The 11,575-nt window shown below is 41.0% G+C and overlaps 1 protein-coding gene across 1 annotated transcript in view; it reads right to left on the bottom strand.

The window, feature by feature from the left end:
* Positions 1-884: 884 nt before the first annotated feature.
* LOC311230984 (natural resistance-associated macrophage protein 2-like) overlaps positions 885-11,575 on the bottom strand; it is a 50,610-nt gene continuing 39,919 nt past the window's right edge. The window contains exon 17 of the mRNA XM_084317444.1: positions 885-1,143. Within this exon, the coding sequence (XP_084173570.1) occupies positions 1,066-1,143 (78 nt within the window). The 3' untranslated portion in view covers positions 885-1,065. The remainder of the gene's footprint in view (positions 1,144-11,575) is intronic.

Below are 11,575 nucleotides of genomic sequence, written 5' to 3'. Positions count from 1 at the left end.
ATGTTTTAGGTTTCGGTTTTTTTGGACCACCTTCCAGCATAGGTGTTGGCCAGCATGTTGGGCTACGTTCACACTGCAAGCTTAGTGCTCAATTCTGATTTATTGCTCAGATCATGTTTGGCTGTTCACAACATTTTTTAAATATGTGGCCAATATCAGATTCCAGGTCTCACGCTCCTGACGGACCCGCATGCGCAAATGAACAATAAAGAAGATGGACGTAACAAATTGTGACAAATGTCAATCTAGAGTGATGTAAAAATCACATGACTGTTCAGACTGAGGTTGCATTGCAAAACATTTCACCTGTATCTGATTTAGGACCACACATGAAAGTGCAGATGTAGCAGTACTGTCTATCTGTATGTCGTGTGTGTCATATGATGAATTAAAAATGGGGGACCCTGATGGAACCAAGACGAAAGTCTTTCTCAGGTCTGCATCCTCTTAACAATTGTATGTATTGAGCTGTACTGTACCCATTCTGCAATCTGTTAATAAACGTTTCAATCAATCAATCAATCAACCCCAAATCAGAATTGAAAAGATCAGATTCAATGCGATTTGTGCTGTTCACACAGTCATGAACCCCCCCCCCAGATCTGAGTCACATATAAGCAAAGAAACATCTGTCTTGGGCCGATTTTGCCTGCAGTGTGAACGTAGCCCAAGTTCCCCTTCGGATCCATAAAGGCAAACGTTGTAAACTGTAACTTTCTCAAAACCTGCGATGGCAGTAAAAAAAAAGAGAAGCTGCACGATTTTCTATTGCGTTAAATAAAAACAAAATCTGAACTCCCCCTTTTTTATAGGGTATAAGGGCACTTATATATATATATATATATATATATATATATATATATATATATATATATATATATATATATATATAAAAAAAATAAAAAGGCATCAACGCTGAAAGGCACAACAGGAAGTGTGTACTGGCCGAGACCCCACCTTCAACAGGGCCGTCTCTGCGTTTCCTTCTAGCTTCTGTACCGCCGTTCAAAACTCCGGCCCTAACGTGTCTCTAACGTGTCTCTAACGCGTCTCTAACGCGTCCCGCTATCTCTCCCCCGGCTCATCATTGTCCATGTCGTTCAACAAGTAAATGTCTGCGTGTCCCGACAGTCCTGGACCGATCTGGAAGAGAAGAGGTGGAGATCGCAAGGTTAAAGGGGAACTACACCCAAATTTAAGAATGCATACATGTGGGGCGGCTGATTGGCGCAGTGGGCAAGGCGCTTGCCTCTAACGCAGGAGACGCTGGGTTCGAGCCCAGCTCTCGGCGTTGCTACCGGCTTGGCCGGCCGTCATACTAACACAATTGGCAGTGTTAGAGGGTGGGAAAGCCCGGCGGTGGGTGGGGATTGGACGTTGTGGACAGCCACTCCTACAGGTCGGTTGGGTGACGCCGGTGCGGCGGAAACAGGAAGTGAAGGGGGCAGCGTGAGCCTCCCACGCGTTACTCCTCGCCACAGAGTTCGAGCTGCTGCGGTGAAAAGATGCGACAGGCTGCCTCCTCGTGTACCGGAGGGGACACGTGATGCAAGGCTTCTATCCTCACTACAGCCAACCAGTGGTAGGCATAGTATAGCAACGTTCAAGACAGGGGAGGGAAGAATTGGAAATACGAAATTGGGATGGGAGAAAAATAGAAAATGGAGAAAAAAGTAAAAAAAAAAAAAAAGTAAAAAAAAAAATGCATACCGGTACATGTTATTCCTATGGTCTAAGACGGTCCAAAGATATTAGAGAGGCCAAAACGACTCTCTGATCCGAAAACTAAAGTCAAACTTGTGATGTCATCAAGTCTGGAGCTGCTCAATTAGATTCGATTCAAATGTAACGTCATTAGGGGTGTAACGGTACGTACCTCGGTTTTGAAGTCACGGTTCGGTACGGGTTTAAATATTATAATTATATTAGATTGTGAATTGTCATTAGTGGTTAACATACCGTTGTATTCGTTCGGTACGGTACACACTGAAACAGTTCGGTATGGTACGGATACCTTTACACCCCTAATCGTCATTATACGTGACATTGACATGACAATGTCATTATTGTCAAGTTCAGTACAATGAAAAGTGAACCCTTTGTGTGAAAGGGTTAACCTTCTGTAGTGTGGTTGTGAAAGCGTTAACCCTTTGTAGTGTGGTAGTGAAAGCGTTAACCCTTTGTACTGTGGTAGTGAAAGCGTTAACCCTTTGTACTGTGGTAGTGAAAGTGTTATCCCTTTGTAGTGTGGTAGTGAAAGTGTTAACCCTGTGTAGTGTGGTAGTGAAAGCGTTAACCCTGTGTAGTGTGGTAGTGAAAGGGTTAACCCTTTGTAGTGTGGTAGTGAAAGCATTAACCCCTTGTAGTGTGGTAGTGAAAGCGTTAACCCTTTGTACTGTGGTAGTGAAAGTGTTAACCCTTTGTAGTGTGGTAGTGAAAGCATTAACCCTTTGTAGTGTGGTAGTGAAAGCGTTAACCCTGTGTAGTGTGGTAGTGAAAGCGTTAACCCTGTGTAGTGTGGTAGTGAAAGCGTTAATCCTGTGTAGTGTGGTAGTGAAAGGGTGGACTGGACTCCACCCGCTCTGGTAAAATAGTCAACTATCCCTCCCACCCAGCACACCACATATTCCAGCGCATGCCCCCCCCCCCCCCCCCCCCCCCCCTCCTTGCACAGACGGGCAAGCATCCGTCACTGACTGACACTGTTATGTGACCGTCCTGTATGTATTTATGTATCTGTATCTATTGTGGGGATTGGGAGGTGGGAGGGGGGCGTTTGATGTCTGATGTTTCATGTTGATGTCCCAGTGCTCTTAACAAACAATTACCACCAAACATCGTTGTGTGGCATTAAAGTATCTTGTATCTTCTGTAGTGTGGTTGTGAAAGCGTTAACCCTTTCTAGTGTGGTAGTGAAAGGGTTAACCCTTTGTAGTGTGGTAGTGAAAGTGTTAAGTCATTCTGTGGTGACGTCAAACAGTAAGCACTCCCTCGCGCCTCACCCACCCCGTCCCTCAGGTGGGGGAAAGGCATTCAAGGGGGAATCCGTTTCAGAGGGGATGGAGCAGGAGCCAGAATACAGTAGTTTGATATAGTCAGCGGCCTCAGCATCCAGCGCTGCTTTGGGTCATCCACCCGGCCAGTTGAAATACGAACTGCGGCATCGCCATGCAGAAGTCATCTTAGTGTCACCCAAGTAACCACGGCTACGTTCAGACTGCAGGTGAAAGTGGCCCAAACCTGACAGTGTGAACAGCACAAATCACATGGAATCTGACCTTTTCAATTCTGATTTGGGCCACTTGTTCCTAAATCAGATACAGGTCTGATTTTGTTTTAATTAGCCGGCCTCCACTGCATTCAACTTGTAAATTAAGACTTCAGTGTCCTCCATGTTTACATCCATCATCGTTATTGTTCATTTTCACGTGCGGGTCAGTTCAGGAGCGTGTGACCGGTTCACACTGGAATCTGAATGGGATCTGAGAAATAAATCAAAATTGAGCACTAAAGCTTGCAGTGTGAACGTAGCCCATGTTCTTTGCCCAGGCACATGGTAATGCAGGGGTGGCCGTCAGCAACATCCAGTGTAGGCTGAGACAAGTCATTAAGCCTTTCACTACCACACTACAGGTTAACCATTTCACTACAGAAGGTTAACCATTTCACTACCACACTACAGAAGGTTAACCATTTGTTAACCAAGATGTGACCCATCAATTATCAAAACTCGTATCTTGGAATATACCAGTACACCCCTCTGTATTACTATTGAATGATGTTTTTGAGTTTGCAGTAAATCCACAGCTAAAGAGATTGGTTTTATCGGGTATCACAGTAGCTAAAAAACTGATCGCATCACCCTGGTTTCAACCGGAAAAAATGTGCCGGAAGGTTTGGTTTCTTACATATCTCGATGTGATTTATCAAGAAATATCTACAGCAAGAATTCTGGGACTCAACGAATCCAAAATGTCAATGTGGTTAGAAGTGGTGGAGAGAATAAAAGCTAGCTTATAATGGTAGTGTCTGGTTAGGAGTGAGGGATAATGGAGGTACTATCCAAGGAGGGGTCCGGGAGGGGGGGGGGTTCGAGCTGGAGCATATGTGTGTAGGGTTTTAGATAATAGGTATTAGGAGTATATCCTGTATAAGACATTGGTACAATTGGTAATTTCGTTGGATATACACTGTATACGGTAAAATATTATTATATACTTTTTTTTGTTTTCTGTTTCTGTACTTGCATGTCATTTTAGCCACCTTAATTGTTTCATTATGCATTGTGTGTTGAGTACTGACTTAACAATTTTGTTTTGCAATAATAATAAAAAAAAAAAAAAAAAAGGTTAACCATTTCACTACCACACAAAGACGGATAACCGTGTGTGGTAGTGAAAGGGTTAACCTTGTGTAGTGTGGTAGTGAAAGGTTAACCTTCTGTAGTGTGGTAGTGAAAGGGTTAACCTTGTGTAGTGTGGTAGTGAAAGGTTAACCTTCTGTAGTGTGGTAGTGAAAGGGTTAACCTTCTGTAGTGTGGTAGTGAAAGGGTTAACCTTCTGTAGTGTGGTAGTGAAAGGGTTAACCTTCTGTAGTGAAAGGGTTAACCTTCTGTAGTGTGGTAGTGAAAGGGTTAAACAGCATGTTGTTGCGTACAGCTCAGTCTCATTGAAGATGGAGAGTTGGAACAGTGGGCTTTGTACTGGATCTGCTACTTGATTGGTTGACGGTATGCATGACTGTTAAACGGTGTGCCTCTCTGGTGCCTAATGGAGTTACTCCACATAAAGGTTCTAAAGCAAAACTTTAAAACAATACAGTTCAATGTTACATTAAATCAATATTTCACTTTGGTAGAACATTTAAGAACATTACCTCACAGACCACTAGTTTTCCTCCTCAGATCATTTGCTTGCTTATGTGTTGAGAACTTGCTTCGCACCGATGGGATCTCCTTCTGGTTGGTGCAAAGTAGTAGTTCAACAGATTCCAGCTCTAAAAGCAAGAGTGCTTCACCTTTTTTTTGTTTGTTTGTTTCATCACGTCTTCAGAGGCTGAATAATTAAGAGTTCAAAATAATTTATTTTCACGAGAAGGAGGAAAAGACAATCACTGATGTGTTTGACAAAATGTTGACTTGTTCTTAATGATGAATGGTAGTGCGTTGAGCCTGCTCACCTTAGATGAAGTCACATTTTGGAACCAGAGCTTCTTATTTATATTATATATAATATTATATAGCATCCTGACATGTTTGTCTTGCGACACCAGGGAAGAGGCATAACTGGCTTATAATTCTATATTAAAGGGTCCAAGGCAACACTGACAAATCAAAAGATAAAAAAAAATACAGCTATTATTCCTGTGACAGAACAAAACACAATGCTCTCTCAAAGCTAATAAACCAGAAAACTAAAACTCTTAATGTATGTGATGTCATCAAGATGTACAACCTGGAAGTGTACAATAACGCCATCATTCCTAGGGCATTTATGGCATGATAATGCATGATAATGTCATTTTGACAGTGAACCCTTGAAATCTCCCAAAACCAGACATTTCTGCACAGCGTTGCGAGTGATTTCCAAGCTGTAGTACGACACATTCACCTATAAGACTCTGCTAAATTAGATATTCTGTGGTGTCTCTTTCTATTTCAAGCTTTATTCAAGAAATCCTATTTTCTGAAGAAGAGTGACATCTGCCGGGGTGAGAGGATTTCAATTGAGCTCCTTCGGGGAAGCAACAGTTGTGATTGGAGGATCAAGAAAAGAGGGCAGGGTTTGAGATAGATCAATGTTCCATCTCATTCGCTGCAGGCGAAAGCGGGCCAAATCCGATTTTCTTTTGCTCACTGTATGTGACTCAGATCAGATTTTTGTGAAATTTGTGAAAACAAAATCACATGGAATCTGATCTTTTCCATTCTGATTTGGGCCACTTTCATATGTGGTTCTAAATCAAATACAGGTGTGATTTTCTTGCAATGCAACCTCAGTCTGAACAGTCATGTGACTTTCAAGCGACTTTTACGTCACAATGTTTTCGTTATTGTTAATTTGCGCATGGGGGTCAGTTCAGGCGCGTGGGACCAGTTCACACTGTAATCTGACATTGGCCACATTTAAAAAATAATGTCAACAGCCAAAAATAAATAAATCAGATCAAAGCATTAAATTATAATTGAAGACTAAGGCTTGCAGTGTGAACGTAGCGTTAAGACTTCACTCATGGTTAGCCACTCTGTCCCTAGTGGTGGTTCACAGGCATGACCCTTTTTGTACAAAGAGCCTGGAAGGCTTTGCATCTATGACACTCGCATCTATGGTCTCTTCAGGAAAGCAACTGGAAATAAGATTTGACTTATTCCATAATTATTATTCCATCTATTAACGTACACAACAATAACCCCAGGATAATATACTGATCAATCCACAAGCCCTTCTACAATTCAAGACACAACGCCATCAAATGTCCATATATCCACATTTTTCCTTTTATTTTGGATACATGGGAAGTTTCAGTCAGTAGCAAAGGAAAGACACTTGTTCATTCAGTAGCAAATAACAAAGACATGTCAGTTCGTAGGCTATACTATGGACATTTGAATCGTTTGAGTGTAAAAGTCAACATTGACCATAATTCACACAGCGGCCAATTTGGGTTCCTTTCCATTCCATTCCCACCCAAGGTGCCCACCATGTGAATATGGTCAATGTTGACTTTTACACTCAAAACAATTCAAATGGGTTATTGTCAGTGTCCATATAATTTCAAACAGGTATTTACTACAGTATGACAATAGATATGGGAAGCAATCTGAAAAAGTATGTCAATAAACAATTTTTTAAACTTCAATTCCTTGTTGTGCCTCATGTCCTTGCTAGTTATAATTGGTCCATTCCATAAAATATTAGACAAATTATGGACAGGTTACCAATATACCTAGTTCAAGTACATAGTATCCCTCTACCAAGATAACCATACATTTGAGTACATATGCAGTCACTGCATCTGTTGGCAGACAATGATCAAAGTATCAAGTATCTGTACCATTCAGTATTATGAGTTATTCCCATGGATATAAAGCTCAGTATGTAACCTAGGACTATAACCGGAGTCATTGATAAAAAAAAATAGAACCTACATTTACATTTGAAAAGGGTGGGCCAACCACAAAATAAATGTGCATTTATGTGGAGGATATGTAGGAATATATGTATTTTGACTTAGAATGACTTATTTCACAATCACAGAGTAGTAGAGAAGAGGTAGGATTAAATATGTTTATACTTCTTCCTACTCCTTTTTGGACATGTTAAGTTAATATTGTTTATTTGTTTTAACTCTTTTGGTTTGTTGATGCTATTTATTATTTCTTAAATGTTTTACGTATTTTAATATTTCAATGTTTGAAATAAAGATCTCATAACTTTGTTTGCTGACATTAAAAGGATCGCGTTTTAAGCAGCCACATTATTAATGGAAATTCTACCCTCAACAGTTTATTTCTGCTCAATAGGAAATAACCAAACGCATTTTTTCACATGAGATCGGAGAGAGGAGTTTACATTTGGCTGAACGCTCACTACAGGATTTCTTTGAACCACTTAAGCCTTAAAGTTACAGAGTGCAATTAGAAGCCAATTTTTTTAAGACCACAATCTAATGTCACAGTTGTAATGTATACAAGAAACGCTGGTGTCATTTTCTTTCCATTGCTGCGAGACGGGCTGTACTCGAGCATTGGTCAATGCCTGGCCCGACAAACGGAGAGAGAGAGGGGGCTGTGAAATGGGCTGTACTCGAGCACTGGTCAATGCCTGGCCCGGCAAACAGAGAGAGAGAGGGGGCTGTGAAATGGGCTGTACTCGAGCACTGGTCAATGCCTGGCCCGACAAACAGAGAGAGAGAGAGGGGGCTGTGAAATGGGCTGTACTCGAGCACTGGTCAATGCCTGGCCCGACAAACAGAGAGAGAGAGGGGGCTGTGAAATGGGCTGTACTCGAGCACTGGTCAATGCCTGGCCCGACAAACAGAGAGAGAGAGGGGGCTGTGAAATGGGCTGTACTCGAGCACTGGTCAATGCCTGGCCCGACAAACAGAGAGAGAGAGGGGGCTGTGAAATGGGCTGTACTCGAGCACTGGTCAATGCCTGGCCCGACAAACAGAGAGAGAGAGGGGGCTGTGAAATGGGCTGTACTCGAGCACTGGTCAATGCCTGGCCCGGCAAACAGAGAGGTGCATCTCTCTACTCTGTAATAGTATGAAAAGCATCCTAGGTAACCCGTGTATTCCACGGGAGGGCATTACAACATGTGGCTGCATTACTGCGCTCTCAAGAAGTGCCTTTCACATTCGATTCTACATCCATTGATGGCTAGAAATGATTGATCATTTATACACGTTTCTTACAAGATAAACTAAATTCTATTCTAATAAAGCTTCAATTCTACGACGGCACAGGCATTGAGGGCAACTGGTCTAAAAGTTGGCTGGGATGGCAACTGTGGATCTTTAATGGTTTAAGAGCTGGCTGGAGAGTTGGAGTGTAGCATCTACTGAAATAACAAGACAAATATGAAGCGATAAGGAACTGTCTTAACCCTTGTGTGGCGTTCGGGTCTGAGGGACTCGTTTTTAATGTTTACTAAAAGAGAAATTATACAATAAATCATTTTTTTCAACCCGACTCATTGGCCTTGGCTCATTTTCTGCTCTATTCCTTTATATTACATATGTGGAGGGCAATAGAAAGTGTGGAAATTGTAGGTGAAAGTAAATACGGTAAAAACTGTAGTTTTGAAAACCTTGTTTCCAAGATAAATATGATTTATTCCATCCATGTCTTGTTGATTATAATGTATTTTCTTTTGACAAGAATCACATTTGACCCCCCCCCCCCAAAAAAAAGGTGAATGGATAAATGTGATCTAGCAGAGGTAAATGGTAAATATTAACCATACAGTATATGCCGTCTATGTTGCTTGGAACTGAAATAATGTTAACATCCGTTAAGTATTACATTTTTTGTATACATAAATTGTTACAGCTTTATCATTTTAAAAATCACAAAATGATGGGTCCACCAGACCTGTGAACATTGGGTGAATAACAAAAAACACCACACAAGGGTTAATACTCAATACTCAAGCATGAAAACTACACGAGTGAGTGACCCCCCCCCCCTTGTGAACACATACACATGTTGATATATTATATACACAGTGCCAAAGAGATAACAGAAGAGACCTCTCCAGATGATCCATTATCATAATAATAATCATTTTCTCCAAATCCATTTGAAACAACCTACTTGTTATTCCAGAGCAGTCGTGTCTGTAATTTGAACAACGACATGGTGAGGATCACCAGATTAGAAGTGGAGAAATAATGCCTCGTGTTTGTTCAAATTAAGATTTTAGGCTACCTAGTCGGTGCCCTGATGGTATGATTTTCGGATCAGATCAGAAATCTCAAACGGTTGGTGAAAACAGGTCAGTTCACACTAGATTATTGCGCTTCCCTAAAGGCATCAGAAAGGCCATTAGGCGATGAGACAAGACTGAGAAATCACACACTTAACAACTCAAATGTGCATGCATGGCTCCCCAGCCTCAAAATCACACAGTTCCTTGATCATGAGACAGGCAAAACAATACAAGGAGCTTTACAGCCAATAGTCATTAGGAATAACAAGCGATAGTCATCACAGAAGTTCAATCTGATCATATAACATTTTGTGCCTGCTTTTAACTGCTACCATTAACATACATTTAACAAGAACTTTAATGTACATCTGTATGTTTCCGCCTCTTCACTGACGAGGCAAAAGAGGAATATACTGCATCTATAAAGTAGCACACGGCTGGCAGAAATAATTTGAATGCTACAGTAACCTAAAACAACACTATTATCACCATTCATTCATTTGACCGACTCATTGGCTTGTTGCCACGGCCAAACGTTAAGTGTCATTTGAATTTTTCTCTCTCGCTTATTCAGCATAATTGTATGTCACTCCACCTGAGGGGACAATTTAATTTGAGGAGAGGACAGAGCAAAGCACTCTGGGTATTGTAGTTTTATTGTTTGGGGGCGGGGAAGCCCCTATAGTGATGGAAGGTGCCATATCTCTGGCTTGGATGTACCAAAAAATATATATTTATAATAGTTCTCTCTGCAAAGCCTCAACATTGTAAAGGAGAGAAAGAACAGTAGTCCTTTAATAACACGTTATCGCGAACACTGGTCCTAAACATGATCCCACTATGATCATCAGGGCCAACCATTAGTCTTCATGGTGCATAATCTGCCCAGAGACCGGATGGATCACAACCCAAGTGTGAAAACTAGTTGGGGATCGATTGGCCAATGAATGGGACAATAGTAGTCTAGTGTTTCCACAGATTCTGTCGCATGATAATTCCAATCTCACCTCTGGTACTAAAATCATCAGAATGAATGAACCATTACAATTATTGTAATAATGAGGTGTGATTTTCGTGATGAACCTAGATAGAAACTGATGCCATTCAGAGAGGGCTTTAAACGTTATTTAACTTTAGTAGAACTTTTTCACTTTTAGGGTGTATACTACAATGCTTTCATGTTACGCCAACCACGAGTACCTGTCGCCCCCTGGTGGCATCACAATGAACTACAAAATAATATATTTTCAAAATACATCTTTGAAATGGTGATTTCTAAACATACAATAAAACCCATTCCACTGTCTCATACTGTACTAAGCAAAAAAATCAAAAAAGGGCAACTGACAAGAGAACGTGAACAGACATCATATTAACTGTAAAATGCCTTCCTTGTTGCCTAATTAGAAAATGTGTATACATTATGGGATGTGCTGTAATGATAATAATTTAGATTCCAGGTTTTTAATTATCCCAAAATGTTAAATGATTAAAAAAAGTGACTATACATAACATGGGGCAGACAAACTATATTTCATTCTGCCATGGTACAGTGGTAATAAAAAATTAAGATGACTTTTACAAGCTCTCCATCACCCGTTAATTAAAGGGTGGCACAATTACCATTTTGTATCCAATACCAATACTCTGGTAACATTACATCACCACCAGCTCCTTCAGAAATGACAGCAGGTGGTGGTAGAGATTGGGAACGTCTGCACTGAAACCATCAGTGAGGCATGAGGCCGAATAAGACTTTCTCTACATGTTTCTAGCCTCCCGTCCAGCAGATGTCTCTAGTTTTCAGTTGAACACCTACACAAACTCAGTTCACCAAATTACATCTTTTGATAACAATGGCAGGTGCTGGTCCCCTGAAATCAGCGCCGTAATTTAATCATTATCGAATTGAATCAATATCAAAATCAATATTAAATCAGTGCCCATACCCAGCCCTTGTGGCAGCACTTAAGGGTTTCCCGTGATGAAGTATCGTGGTTGTATCAAATTGTGAACCCTATATTTTGTATCCAATCATATTGTGAGATAAACATGTCGTCCCATCTCTCTAATGCCTTCAGCCGTATATCTCGTGTCATCTCCCCGGTGTGTAATTATACATACTCCACTGGCCCAAGAACAGG

This window comes from Notolepis coatsorum (genome assembly GCF_963971535.1).
Source record: "Notolepis coatsorum genome assembly, chromosome: 6".
In the NCBI taxonomy this organism is placed as follows: Eukaryota; Metazoa; Chordata; class Actinopteri; order Aulopiformes; family Paralepididae; genus Notolepis; species Notolepis coatsorum.
The sequence above is the reverse complement of the archived record's forward strand: the minus strand, read 5'-3'. Positions and strand labels throughout refer to the sequence as shown.